The sequence below is a fragment of the Magnolia sinica genome, chromosome 16, assembly GCF_029962835.1.
Source record: "Magnolia sinica isolate HGM2019 chromosome 16, MsV1, whole genome shotgun sequence".
NCBI classification, from domain to species: domain Eukaryota; kingdom Viridiplantae; phylum Streptophyta; class Magnoliopsida; order Magnoliales; family Magnoliaceae; genus Magnolia; species Magnolia sinica.
In genome coordinates this window covers 62,055,828-62,070,772 of record NC_080588.1, presented here as the reverse complement: position 1 = coordinate 62,070,772, position 14,945 = coordinate 62,055,828, and the positions used below count along the sequence as shown (strand labels likewise).

At 44.0% G+C, this 14,945-nt stretch overlaps 2 protein-coding genes across 2 annotated transcripts in view; both read left to right on the top strand.

The window, feature by feature from the left end:
• The first annotated feature begins 5,098 nt into the window (after positions 1-5,098).
• Positions 5,099-5,970, top strand: LOC131228888 (WD repeat-containing protein PCN-like). The gene is made up of 3 exons (XM_058224733.1): positions 5,099-5,497; positions 5,589-5,735; positions 5,818-5,970. Exons 1-3 carry the CDS (start codon positions 5,330-5,332, stop codon positions 5,968-5,970), a joined length of 468 nt encoding a protein of 155 aa, XP_058080716.1. The 5' UTR covers positions 5,099-5,329.
• A 5,172-nt stretch (positions 5,971-11,142) lies between these two features.
• The window catches only part of LOC131228540 (WD repeat-containing protein PCN-like), a 44,104-nt gene continuing 40,301 nt past the window's right edge, over positions 11,143-14,945 (top strand). Inside the window, 5 exon segments of the mRNA XM_058224265.1 lie at positions 11,143-11,411; positions 11,503-11,649; positions 11,731-12,083; positions 12,348-12,461; positions 12,747-12,909. Coding sequence (XP_058080248.1) covers positions 11,244-11,411; positions 11,503-11,649; positions 11,731-12,083; positions 12,348-12,461; positions 12,747-12,909 — 945 coding nt within the window. The 5' untranslated portion in view covers positions 11,143-11,243.

Here is a 14,945-nt window from a genome sequence, read left to right as displayed (position 1 = left end):
GAACGGAGTGGATTGCTAAGAAACATCACGGTGAGCCCTAGGTAGGTGGCCTTGGCTTCACCTTCAATCCGGTCCAGCGTGAGGAGAGCAGATTAGGTTTGGTCGGGGATACCAATATGCCCGGTTACCGGTGAAACTGGATCAAGCTTGATATAAGTACTATGTATCCATGCCGTCCATCCATTATTCCGGTTCAATTTAGAGCATGAACCCAAAAACGAAGCATATCTAATTCACAGGTGGACCACACCACAGGAAATATGGTGATTAAACACCCACAATTAAAAACTTCTCGAGGGCACAAAAGCTTTGTATCAGCTTTATAGTTTTAATGGTGGGCGATGAATCACCACTGTTTTATGTATTTGGTTCATTTTTGTACAAGTACCTTAAAATGAGCCGGCAAAACAGATGGACATACATCAGGGTAATCCCCAAAATTTGCATTATCTGACTAGTATTTCAATGACATAATTACCAAATATGCTTATCTATTAACTAAGTAAAAATCAAGTAAGTTATTCAAGGCATAAATAACTTATGTAGAGTGCTTTGCGGCATAGGTAATTTATCTAAAGTAATTTACCATCCCAATGGGCCTCACAGGTGTTTGGATTGTAAGTTATTTGACATGAGCTAGTTATGCTTCAAATAGCTTATATTGGTTTCTATTTATTTTGCAAATAAGTATGTTTAGGGGCATTTAGGTTCGAAGTTACTTTGAATAAGAAGCTATTTATGCATAAATACCTTATATTGGTTTATACTTATTCAGTCAATAAATATGTTTAGTAATACCAACATACTTATCAACTAAAAAGTAAAAAATGTGTGTTTAGCTTTCAATATCATAAGTAATTATTCTTCAAGTTTGTTCAGTCACCCCCACATTCAACATCCATCATGTGGGGCCAACCTTCAATGCAGACCATTCATTGTGTGGGCCCCAACTTTGATGTGGGTTGTCCATCATATGGGGCCTACTTTGGATGTGGGTCATTCATCATTATGGCCCGACCTTTAATGTGCACCATTCATCAATTGAGGTCCACCATCAATGTTATTGTTCATCATGTGGGGCCCAACTTCAATATCCATTGCCCATCATGTGGAGCCCACCTTTAATATGGACCATCCTGTTGGGGGATACACAGAAGCAACCCCGAGTTATGATCAAATAATAAGAGATCAAACAAACCAAGCACATAGAGAACACAAGGTTTTATGAGGAAAAATCCTCATGAGAAAAAACACAGCACAAGGCAATAACGAATTCACTATGATAATCAATGTTACAGGATATGTAAGAGCTTACCAATTCGAGAATACATATTGAATACCACAAAAACCCTACCTTTGAACTCGCCTTGCCACCAAAAGCCTTTAGCATGTTTTCAATACCATAATCCCCAATTACAACCCATTAAAAATGATAAAAAATGAACTAGGAAATAGAACCTCAATCTCGCAAAACTACGCAAGTCAGTTGATGGGACCTTCAATCATATCAAGCGTCATTGATGACCTATTAATAAGATCAAAGCTGCCCTCAATCAAATCGATTTATACTAAAAAATTATCCAACAAGCAAAGGAAAAAAAAAATTTCTCAATGGGGACGAGTGGTCTATCAATGTCATCAATAGACCTAATTACAAATAAATTTAAGACATTTGATAATAATCTCGACCATGTCTTCAATTATCATTAATCACAACTCCAAGCTCTATTTCTAATTGCCTACATCATAACCTTACCATCACTATCGCTTCTCATACATACTCTGCCTTTGTCAAGTCTTCACAAAGCCCAGAAAAGTTGCCCATAACTTAAACTTCTCTGTACGAACCACCTTTATAAACATGTCTGTTTGATTCAAGCTTGTGTGATTTTTCTCAAGAGTCACTCTGTCTTCCTCAATGTAGACACCACACCCTAAGTTGATAAGTTGATTAAGTTTGAACCAGTAGATGGTCAACTAAAACTACAATCATAAACCCTAACCCTATAAGCCTAAGCCCTAAGAATCCTAATCCCAAACCCTAAATTCAACTAAGTCAACCTAATCTTAAAACCCTGGGAACCTAAAACCCTATAACCTTGAGTCAACTTGATGAGTCAACTCACTCAGTCAACTTGCTGAGTCAACTCACCCGATCAGCCTATCCAGTCCAATAATCTAGTCAACTCACCCAACCAACCCACCCAATCCAACAACCCAGAGGTCATGAGTTTGAGTACTCATGTGGTGTGTGTGGGTGTGTAAAAAAAAGAAGAGTCATGCCCATCAATGCCCAATCTCGTCCATTCATTTGCTGAATATAAGAGACACTACAAGAAAGAAACTTACGCCCATGGGATGATTGTGACCACCACTTTCTCATATGAACTTGGAACAATAAAAAGAAGTTTTAATGGCTTGCATCTGAACCTTGAAAATCAAAGGTTAAGGTGATTGGTAGTCTCACAGGACTTTCAACATTGAGACCATGGATCAAGTGCCCATGTGGTGTGAGTGTGTTAGTGTGTGTAAAAAATGTTTTTGTAGTAATTCACTACACTATATAAAACTCTATGGAGTCCACCGTGACGTATGTGTCATTATCCACGGTGTCCATCTATTTTTCCAGCTCATTTTAGGGCATGAACCTAATATTGAAACACATCCAAAGCTCGAGTGGACCACACCAAAGAAAACATGTGTGGATAATGATGTCCCCCATTGAAACCTTCTTAGATCCCACACTGATGTTTATTTGTAATATACTTGTTCATGAGGTTACATAAACACGGATGAAGTGAAAACACAAATATAGCATGAAGTTTTTAATGATAGGCATTTGATTCCCACTACTCTTGTGGTGTGGTCCACTCGAGCTTTGGACATGCTTCAAAATTGGCTTCATGTTCCAACATATGCTAGGAAAATGGATGTATGCCTCATACATTACCATGAGCCCACAGACTTTACTCACTACGCTATATCGTGGTGAGTTACTACACAATCCATGTCTCGAAGTGCGGATTGTGATGTCAACGGTCCTGGTTAGGGTTGGGCCAAGTTATGTCCAAGCCCAAACCACTTTGTTCAACCTAAGCTCAAACCTAGCGTGGGCTGGTGATGGGCTAAAATAGTTCAGTCTGAGCCCAGCCCGAATTGTTTACGAAAGGCTAAGCTGAATCCGGCCTGAGCCTGACCTGGAGCCCAAAGAAGTGTATAAAATAAAGACATGTTTTGGTGGGCCACACTGCCTCCAATATGTTTTGCTTGTGATCTTGGATCCATTCATTTGGAGGGCCTTGCAGTTGAGAGAGAGACCAAACCATTGCAAGGACGGTCCGGGTATAGTCGGTTGGTGCGCAAGGAGAGAGACAAGGAATGAGTCAGATGTGGGAAAGTGACCTAGAGACATCGGAGCCTTAGTTGAGTAAGAGGTAAAAATGTGAGAAGAAACACTAAATATTTTAACATAAAATTGCATCGCTTGGGATTGGCAGCTGTGGGTGGCCCCACCATGGGTTTATGTGAAATCCACCCCGAAGGCCAGGTGTGTCACCCCATGTCAGGCCTAGGGTCCAAAAATCAATCCCATTTGTATTTTAGGTGGACCATACGATTAGTAAACATGTATTGGACAATACTCATCTTCCAAACTATTTCCCTCTATGTGACCTACCTAAATAATTGATGGGCTTAATGTTTGGGCATCGGGCCTATGTTTTGGTGCAATATTTAATGGCTGAAGTGGTTTTTATATAATCATCATTGTGGGCATTGTAAATATCGAGGGTTGACATCTCTCTCCCAACTTTTTTCTTTGGTGTGGCCCACCTGGATCATGAGTTATTCTGATTATTTTACCATAGCTATAATGTAAAATCACACATCTAATGATTGGAGTTGATTTTACCTACCATGTTATGGTGGGCATCCCTCTCACAATGTTAAAAGCTTTACTAAAAAAAAACACACCCAAGACCAGCCTTTGATTTTTATGGGGCCATCGTGATGTATATGTAAGATCTACTCGCGATCATTTGACGTGAAATCTCACTTGAAACTAGTAACAAAAATATTATGCTAACCTATGATTTAAGTGGGCCACATTAAAGAAAACATATGCACTAGAGACCTACCCTTTATTTCCATAAGGGCCACTATCATGATTATATAAAATCCACTCTAACCATGAGATATCACACCAAAATTTATTTGTAAGGCCCAAAAATTATGGCCATCTATGATTTAGGTGGGCCACACTAAGGGAAACGGTCCACAGGGCTAGCAATATCCTATCCACATACTCATACATAATTTAGGTGTGCCATGCCAAGAGAAAATTGGTAAATGACTCTACGGATAAATGGATTGAATGTCTAGATCATGATGGGCCCAAGGAAGTTCCATATGTCAACGCTTCAGTCAAGCAATGGAATATTCTTGTGTGAAATTTACGTGGCCCCACCATGATGTATTTCACAACTCCATGCCATCCGTCCATTTTATAGATAAGTATAGGATATGAGCTCAAAATGTAGGCAGATCTATATCTTAAGTAGACTACACCACTAGAAAAAGTAGAAATTGAATGACCACTGGGAAATTTATTATGTCCACGGGATGCTCTCATCAAGCTGATATTTGTGTCTTCCGTTGCCTTATGAAACATGTTAGATGGCAAATAAACTCTACAGTTGACCTAAGAACATTTTAACAGTGGTTCTGCACTAGAATGATATGAAAACTTTGATAGATGGTGTGGATCTAGCACATCAAGTGGACCCCATTACAGGAATCAATGGGAATAATGATTTTCACTGTTTAAACCTTCCTGCGGGCCTACAGTGATGTTTATTTGGTATCCAACCTCTTCATGAAATCACACGGACATGATGATGGTAAAAAACAAATATCAGCTTGATCCTAAACTTTGTGGCTATGGAGATTTTTTCAATTGATAGACATTCAATTCACGCTCTTTCTTATAACGTGGCCTACTTAGAGCTTTGGATATTCTTCATTTTCTCGATCAAGCCCTAAAATTACAAGATAAAATGGATGGACGAAGGGGATAAATACAGAAACTGGCCCATTGACACAACTAATCATCGGACCATCTCAGCAAGTGGGCCTCTGTTAAAGAAGCTGGAGCCGTAGCGAATCGATGCCACGACCTCCATCTCGATTCCCGCCTCATTTTCAACTCTTCATCGTCACCGTTCTCTATCTTTCTCATTCGCCCTAAAACCCGAACCCTCCCAACCGTCGGCGCCCTAAAACCCCACCTCTCCCTCTCTCCCTCTCTCCCCGCCAAAATAACACTTCGCCCATGGAAACCCTCCAAATTTACAGAAACGCCACTGTGGAATGGAAACCCTCTCCGGTCGTAGCCCTCGCCACCAGCATCGACGCCTCCCAGGTCGCCGCGGCACGAGAAGACGGCTCGCTGGAGATCTGGCTCGTCTCTCCCGGCTCCGTCGGCTGGCACTGCCAGCTGGTAATTAAAAAAATAAATAAATTCTGTATATTTCTCATTTTCTGTTATTTTTTTCCATTGAGGCGTTACTATGCGAATTCATGTCCCGCAGACTATCCAAGGAAACCCCGACTCCAGAGTATCTTCTCTCGTCTGGTGCCGCCCGAACTCGAAATCCACGGCTCCGACTGGCCGGTTGTTTTCTTCCAGCATCGACGGGTCAGTTTCGGAATGGGATCTTTTCTTGCTGAAGCAGAAGGTATCTGCATTTTATTTCTTTTGATTTTGCACTTTTCGCAGTAGCAGTTTTTGCAATTTTGTTTTTTTTTTTTTTTTTGCAGTTGGTATTGGATTCGATTGGGGTGTCTATCTGGCAGATGGCGATTGAGCCTTTTGACGATTCAAAGGTCGTCAGTAATGGGTTTGCGAATGATAAAGCTGATACACAATCCATGTCTCAAAGTGCGGATTGTGATGTCAACGGTCCAGGTTAGGGGTGGGCCAAGTTATGTCCAAGCCCAAACCACTTTGTTCAACCTCAGCTCAAACCTAGCTCGGGCTGATGATGGGCTAAAATAGTTTAGTCTGAGCCCAGCCCGCATTGTTTACGAAAGGCTAAGCTGAATCCGGCCTGAGCCTGAGCTGGAATAAAGACATGTTTTGGTGGGCCCACACTACCTCCAACATGTTTTGCTTGTGATCTTGGATCCATTCATTTGTAGGGCCTTGCAGTTGAGAGAAAGACCAAACCATTGCAAGGACGGTCTGGGTATAGTCGGTTGGCGCGTAAGGAGAGAGACAAGGAGTGAGTTAGATGTGAGAAAGTGACCTAGAGACATGGAACCTTAGTTGAGCAAGACGTAAAAATGTGAGAAGAAGCACTAAATATTTTAACATAAAATTGCATCGCTTGGGATTGGCAGCTGTGGGTGGCCGCACCATGGGTTCATGTGAAATCCACCCCGAAGGCCAGGTGTGTCACCCCATGTCAGGCCTAGGGTCCAAAAATCAATCCCATTTGTGTTTCAGGTGGACCACACGATTAGTAAACATGTATTGGACAATACTCATCTTCCAAACTATTTCCCTTCATGTGACCTACCTAAATAATTGATGGGCTTAATGTTTGGGCACCGGGCCTATGTTTTGGTGCAATATTTAATGGCTGAAGTGGTTTTTATATAATCATCATTATGGCCATTGTAAATATCTAGGGTTGGCATCTCTCTCCCAACTTTTTTCTTTGGTGTGGCCCACTTTACCATAGCTATAATGTAAAATCACACATCTAATGATTGGAGTTGATTTTACCTACCATGTTATGGTGGGCATCCCTCTCACAATGTTAAAAGCTTTTCTAAAAAAAAAACACACCCAAGACCAGCCTTTGATTTTTATGGGGCCATCGTGATGTATATGTAAGATCTACTCGCGATCATTTGATGTGAAATCTCACTTTAAACCAGTAACAAAAATATTATGCTAACCTATGATTTAAGTGGGCCACATTAAAGAAAACATATGCAATAGAGAACTACCCTTTATTTCCATAAGGACCACCATCATGATTATATAAAATCCACTATAAAATCCACTCTAACCATGAGATATTACACCAAAATTTATTCACAAGGCCCAAATTTTATGGCCATCTATGATTTAGGTGGGCCACACAAAGGGAAACGGTCCGCAGGGCTAGCAATATCCTATCCACATACTCATACATAATTTAGTTGTGCCATGCCAAGAGAAAATTGGTAAATGACTACGTAGGAATGGATTGAATGTCTAGATCATGGTGGGCCCAAGGAAGTTCTATATGTCAACGCTCCAGTCAAGCAATGGAATATTCATGTGTGAAATTTACGTGGCCCCACCATGATGTATTTCTCAACTCCACTCTCTCCGTCCATTTTATAGATCATTGTAGTATATGAGCCCAAAAAGAAGGCAGATCCATAGCTCAAGTGGACCACACCATAGGAAAAGGTAGGAATTGAATGACCACTGGAAAATTTATTATGGCCACGGAATGCTCTCATCAAGCTGATATTTGTGTCTTCGGTTATCCTGTGAATATGTTAGATGGCAAATAAACTCTACAGTTGACCTAAGAACATTTTAACAGTGGTTCATTCAATCCCCACTGTTTTTAGTGGTGTGTTCAAATTGTAACTTGAATGAGCTTCATTTTTAGGTTCATGCGCTAGAATGATATGAAAACTTTGATAGACTGTGTGTGGATATAGCACATCAAGTGGACCTCATTACAGGAAACAATGAGAATAATGATTTTCACTTTTTAAACCTTCATGCGGCTCACAGTGATGTTTATTTGTAACCTGTCCATGAAATCACATAGACTTGGATGATGGAAAAAAATAAATATCAGCTTGATCCTAAAGTTTGTGGCCATGGAGATTTTTTCAATTGATAGACATTCAATTCACGCTCTTTCTTATAATGTGGCGTACTTAGAACTTTGGATGTTGATGAAAATATCCGGTTCGTTCTCTCAGACCTTCGTATACCTGCACAGAGAGAGGACAAAGGAGACCCTGGCTTGAGCAGGGGACCCTCCGATGCCAAAGTCAGGCCTGGATTCTGGGTCTAAGTGTATTGAGGAGTTTTTAGAGAGAATTCTTTTCGTACCTCTCAAGGTGACAGGGGTCCCTCTTTTATAGCTGGCTGGGGCATTTAATCGCACGAGGATTCTCTTCCTGATATTGTGCGCGGGATCTTCTCCTGGTATCACGGAGATAGGATCGTGCCCATCTCGAGCCTTCATCCGATCCCGTGAGCTTCGGGGTCGGAGATCTTATCCCAAGATATCCGGGATGAGGCTTGATCTTGCGATGGTCGATCTGGTAAGGTGGCCCACCCGACGCATGCCCGGAATGCTGATGAGTCGTCCGAACCGACTCAACCTTTGTCTCGGTTTAGCGAATCAGGCCTCGGATTTGACACATCCTTTGGTGACCCGAGGCATTGATGAGTCGTCCGAACCGACTCAACCTTTGTCTCGGTTTAGCGAATCATGCCTCGGATTTGACACATCCTTTGGTGACCCGAGGCATTGATGAGTCGTCCGAACCGACTCAACCTTTGTCTCGGTTTAGCGAATCATGCATCGGATTTGACACATCCTTTGGTGACCTGAGGCATTAAGTCCGAGTCTGCGGACTTGTAGTTTTTGTCCCCAACAGTAAGCCCCCCCTACTCCGTGTGTTTCATATGACACTTAGGAGTAGCGAGTTTTGAGTCGGTTCACAACCTAGTCCGAGACAGTAGGTAGTCATTTAATGCGTTCCGTGTCGCCTTTGACGGGAGGCGGTTCGGTTCCTGACATCGCATGCGCCGTCAGCCGTCAAATCGTTCATCCCGCCAATGAGGGTTGGACACGTAGCAATGGCATTATTGTCGTCAGTCGACGAGTGCCACGTGTCGAGTGGGGGAATCGATGCAGGCGTCGAATCATTTCCCCATTAATTACTTCCGCCGTATGGCAATCTTATAAATTGGTGGGGGTCCCACATTTTGAACTTCTATTGCCATTCCTACTTTTCATTCCCTTTGGAGCCTTCTCAGTCTTTCATCTTATTCCTTTCCTCTCTCTTAACCGTCAGCGCTTCCTTCCGCCATTTCCGTTTTCCTTTCTCCCTCCGGTGAGTTTCTCCTTCCTCTTTATTAGGTAATAATGGCGGATAAGGGTTCTCGAAGTCCCTAGGGGGGAGCTTCCGGAGACGAAGGCGAAGCGCAACGTTTCTGGAATGTTGCGGAATCGCCTTCCTTACTGACGGAGATAGCAGTGGATGCCAACGCTGCTTTTCTATCTGAGAGAGTCACTGAAGCTCCGGCGGAGCGCCCTGCTTCCGTTGTTCCTTCTCGTGGTGGGTCGTCTTTATTAACCCGCCCGGGAAGGCCTAACTTTCCAAGGGGCATGGAGGAAGATGAGGAGGAAGAAGATGAAATGTTGATTGCCGAGGGAACCTCTGATCCAGTTCCTGTCGATGAATCGGCGCACGCCGAGTCTGAAGGAGAAGGATCGGGGGAAGATTTAAGCGGTCCGGTTCCCTCAGTTTTAACTGAGGCGGACTTAGACAGAATCCGAATCGGGTATCACATCCCCGAGTCGGTCATCACCTATCTCCCCCGTCCGCATGACTTGCCGGATCACCCTCCTGCTGGGGCGGTCGCGATTTACCAAGTGTCAATGCAATGCGGCTTGCGTCTGCCCCTTCAGGCCATCGTCCGGGGAGTTTTGTCTCGCATTCAGATTGCCCCGGGGCAGATAGTCCCGAATGGGTGGAGGAACTTATTCGGGTGTGCGGTGTTGTGGGCCGAGATGGAACAGCCACCGCTTACAGTCGACGAATTTCTCCACCTGTACCAAGTGCGAGTGAATCCGAACTACCCTGGCTTCTACGTCTTCGCTGCTTGGCGAGGCGGAGGCGGTTCCCTGATCACTGACCCTCCCACTTCCAACAAACATTGGAGAGAGCGTTGGTTTTGGGCATGTGGTCGCTGGGAGATGGATGAGTCCGGGTCTTGCGAGGCTCGTGTTCCTCGGACATTCCAGAGAGCAGGTGACTTGGGTCTTCTCTCTCTCGCCCTTTTTCATTTTTTGTAATATTCTGAGTCTGACGGGCTTGTGTCTGGCAGATATTCCGAAGAAGCGGCCGAAGCTCGGCTCCAGTGCCTCGGTTCGGATTAAAGAGTTGAGGACGTTGGATCCGGCAGATAGGTCTTGGAAGGTGCTTCTACAGCCGAAACGCCTTCATCTTGCAGGTCTAGATTCGGAAGTTACAGGCAATTGAAAATGTATCTTCTGAATTTTTCGAATTTTCCATGATTTACTTCGCCATTACTTAGATTTTTTTTTTTTAACAGATCTGCCCGAAGCCCGTCCCAATCTCAGGATTGTTCACGAACCGGCTCCCTCAGAAATGACTGGAGCTCGTCCTCCCCTTAGGGCAGTCACGAAGTTGAAGGCTCCTCCGCGGTCAGTTCTTCTGTCGGAGCCTCGGCCGCCGAAGAGGCAAAGGGTGGTGCGGAAGGAGAAAGAGCCAGCGAGTTCTTCTGCCCCTTCCGTCGTCGTAATTCCCGACCCGGAAGAAAGGGCGGAAGAGACGGCGGTCGCTGCCTCGGAACCTCAGGCGGCACCCGACTCGGTACACGTTGAGACGGATGTTCCGAGACAGGAGGAAGAGACCAGGGCCGCGTCTTCCAGAGGGGAAGGTGAGACGAGGACCGCATCCTCCAGAGGGGAGGAGACGAACCAGGAAGGGCCGTCTGTCCTGCAGCAGGTGGTATCGGGGATGGTTCCCTGGGCCTTAACTCACGGGGGCGAAAGAGAGTTCGTGAGGCTCTACAACGCTCCGTCATCGCAAACCGTCAGCCATGCAGCAAGGGTGCTTTTCGAACTCGCTCCCTGCTTGATTAAGGCCAGCAAGGAGCTATCCTCGATGAAGCCGTAAAATTACATGATAAAATGAATGGACGAAGTGGATAAAATACAGAAACCGGCCCATTGACACAACTAATCAGTGGACCGTCTCAGCAAGTGGGCCTCAGTGTTAAAGAAGCTGGAGCCTTAGCGAATCGATGCCACGACGTCCATCTCGATTCCCGCCTCATTTTCAACTCTCCATCGTCACCGCTCTCTCTTTCTCATTCGCCCTAAAACCCAAACCCTCCCAACCGTCGGCGCCCTAAAACCCCACCTCTCCCTCTCTCCCTCTCTCCCCGCCAAAATAACACTTCGCCCATGGAAACCCTCCAAATTTACAGAAACGCCACTGTGGAATGGAAACCCTCTCCGGTCGTAGCCCTCGCCACCAGCATCGACGCCTCCCAGGTCGCCGCGGCACGAGAAGACGGCTCGCTGGAGATCTGGCTCGTCTCTCCCGGCTCCGTCGGCTGGCACTGCCAGCTGGTAATTAAAAAAATAAATAAATTCTGTATATTTCTCATTTTCTGTTATTTTTTTCCATTGAGGCGTTACTATGCGAATTCATGTCCCGCAGACTATCCAAGGAAACCCCGACTCCAGAGTATCTTCTCTCGTCTGGTGCCGCCCGAACTCGAAATCCACGGCTCCGACTGGCCGTTTGTTTTCTTCCAGCATCGACGGGTCAGTTTCGGAATGGGATCTTTTCTTGCTGAAGCAGAAGGTATCTGCATTTTATTTCTTTTGATTTTGCACTTTTCGCAGTAGCAGTGTTTGCAATTTTGTTTTGTTTTTATTTTTGCAGGTGGTATTGGATTCGATTGGGGTGTCTATCTGGCAGATGGCGATTGAGCCTTTTGACGATTCAAAGGTCGTCAGTAATGGGTTTGCGAATGATAAAGCTGATGATGATAATGATGGTGTTGATGATGACGATGATGATGACGATGACGATGGCGATGATGGAGTTGAACTTAATGCTTTAGCACATCATGGCGAGAGTCGGCGTATGGCGCTTGGTTGTGATGATGGATGTATACGTATATATGCTGTTTCTGATTCGGATGGACTGAGTTATAGTAGATCGTTGCCGAGAGTCAGCGGTGAGATATAATCATATCATATATTTTTTTGGACCGTTTGATACTATCTGGATGAGTATGTAGATCCATACACAAGTACAGTCATACACGCTAATCCAAATATTCCACATTGCTGGCCATGCTGTAGATAGTTCATAACCAAAGAATCAAATTGGTTGTGTCTGGGTCATACCATGCATAGTCATGTTAACATTGGAGAGAAGCTACACATCATTGTATGACATGCGACCCATTGTGCATTAGATTTGATTGTTGTATTCATGTGTGAAGTAGTTTCACTAACTTCATGGCCTTATCTTTGCCATTTGGACTTCTGCAGATTTATAAGATGCTGGGATGCTCAATTGGCTCATGAGGTTTACAGGATCACAGTTGGGCTTGGAGGCTTGGGTAGTGGGCCAGAAGTTTGTGTTTGGTCGTTACTTGTTCTAAGGTAATAAAGGAATTGCATTCTTACTATAATAATTGGCACGTGGATCTGCTCTCTCTCTCTCTCTCTCTCTCTCTCTCTAAATGAATCTTGACAATATGACATTTCGAGCTTATGCTAGGGCGTTCCCTGTATAATATAGCTGATGGCAGAACAAGATTCATGTAGCCGACCCCAGATAGTTGGGATAAGGCTTAGATGATGATGATAATGATGGATTTATTTAGGGTTATCCTTGTTATAACTTTCCATAGCACTTGTTGAATCTTTAATTTCTAACTTTTTCAGGTGTGGGACGCTGGTTAGTGGAGATAGCACTGGCAGCGTTCAGTTCTGGGACAGTCACCATGGAACGCTTCTCCAGGCGCATTCTTACCACAAGGGTGATGTCAATTCTTTGGCAACAGTTCCTAGCAATAATAGGGTGTTTTCAGCTGGTTCTGATGGACAGGTATTTGGATTTGGTTAGTTTTGGAGTACAAGTCACCTCATTTGTTATTAAGCTTCATTTGATACAATAATTAGTGCACACAAATAAAATAGTTGACTGTTTGGCTGGTGTCACATTAGCATACAAATCTACACTCAATAGTTTGACTACAGATTAGGTTTAAAGTGATGTTTGTTACCAATGTCAATAACATCTTATATGCCTTTAGGAAAGTGGTTTTTCTTATTCCACATGCACACCCACATGCAGGTGCTAGTGCAAACATGTGCAATTCATCAGGTGGGCCCACTGACTAGATGATCTGGCCAGAAAGTCACGACAGTCACTCATCAGTAGTCCCCATGTCTTTGATGAATATGGACTGTTGTCTTGAAGTTGGAAGAGTGCCCGAGGACGAATAGAACTTAGATTCAAAAGAGCGCGAAGAAAGAGCTTTCGCAAATGATTGCACTTCTGCTATCCGGATAGCTATTCAAAGCATCGAGAAAAACAAAGATAATGTGAAAAGTTTCATAAAAGCAATGGGATTCGCTAAGCAGCTAAGCAAAAATCCTTTACCCTGAAATCGTAGATCTACGAAATGAGCGTAGTGTTGAACTCTTTCGCACCCCTTCCGAAATCAATCAAGGATTGCCATTGAAAGCAGTCATTACGCCGAATTCTTCAATAAAAGTAGCCGTCGTAAGGCCTCCAGAAGGGGGCGTTGCGTATCTGGAAGAGTCAGACTTCGTTTCAAGCAGCAATCTTTGAAAGGAAAGATACTTGTTGTCGATTCAATGTGGGATAGTCCCTACAGGATAGGAGTTAACCCATGTCCACAGTTTTGATTACAGGTCTAGTTCAGTTCAACTCATAGCCCCCAATCCCACTGGTGACGATATTGTCATTGGGGATCAGAAAGTTGCTCTGCCTTACAAAGAGTGGTTAGCTGATCTGGGAGTCAGTGTCTCGATGCCGAAGTCACTGGTCAATGAGTAGGCAAAATCATCTGGGGAAGGAAGCGAGGTGGAGTGAAGCACGGTCGGCAACAACTAATTGGCTCAGGCAATTCTTGTTGTCGGGCGTAGGGTAGGACCCTCTTTCGAGTTTCAGAGGTGAATCCTCAGGTGCTAGTGCAAACATGTGCAATTCATCAGGTGGGCCCACTGACTAGATGATCTGGCCAGAAAGTCACGACGGTCACTCATCAGTAGTCCCCATGTCTTTGATGAATATGGACTGTTGTCACCTTTTCTATTGCCGTCCACTTTTTTGTACACGTGGGGCTTATATGACAAGTGTACCACCCTCTTTTCTGGGCCAGGACTTTTGCACGGATGGGCCACCTGGTGAGCAGCTTGCTTTGATGGCCCAACGTTGTTGGCATGGGTGCCTGCATGTATGTGTGCATGTACAGAGTTGCCTGTAGGATTGGTTAACAAACCTATTTCTTTCCTGCCTTTGGGCATGTTATGATTGTGAGATTACCACTCTCGGCATCATGATACCTCTACAAGGGATTTTATGGTACTTCCATGGGAATGACCATCCCCCACACTATCCCGGTTCATTTCTCCAAAGGAACATGTCAAAAAGGAAACAGTGGGTTTCGATATTCTTCACTGGAAATAGCCCAATTTTGACTATTTCAGTATCACCTTCTTGGAGATGAAACTTTTATTACTATCTTTTTCATTGATGTCATCTCAAGCATCCTTCTGTGTACCATACATGTTCTAAATAGATTCCATCATGAATCCATAGTGTTTGTTGACATCAAATCTATATAGGGAGTAACCTAGATAGGGGATTGATGAAGATTTAAGATGGGAGTTACTGGTTGAGTGCAGATGAATAGACTGGTTGGAATGGCTGTTGAATTTAGGTTTAAGGTGCTATTGAGTTGACTGAGGGTTGGATAAGGTGATGGGAAAGGGTTGGATTAATTGGGCTGTTGGTAGTTTGATGTGGAACACCGATTGAAGTAGGGCATAGTTTTGATGCATAGAAACTGAGTTTAGATAGCTGAGTGATTTTCCAAGCTTAAAATTGCTGTA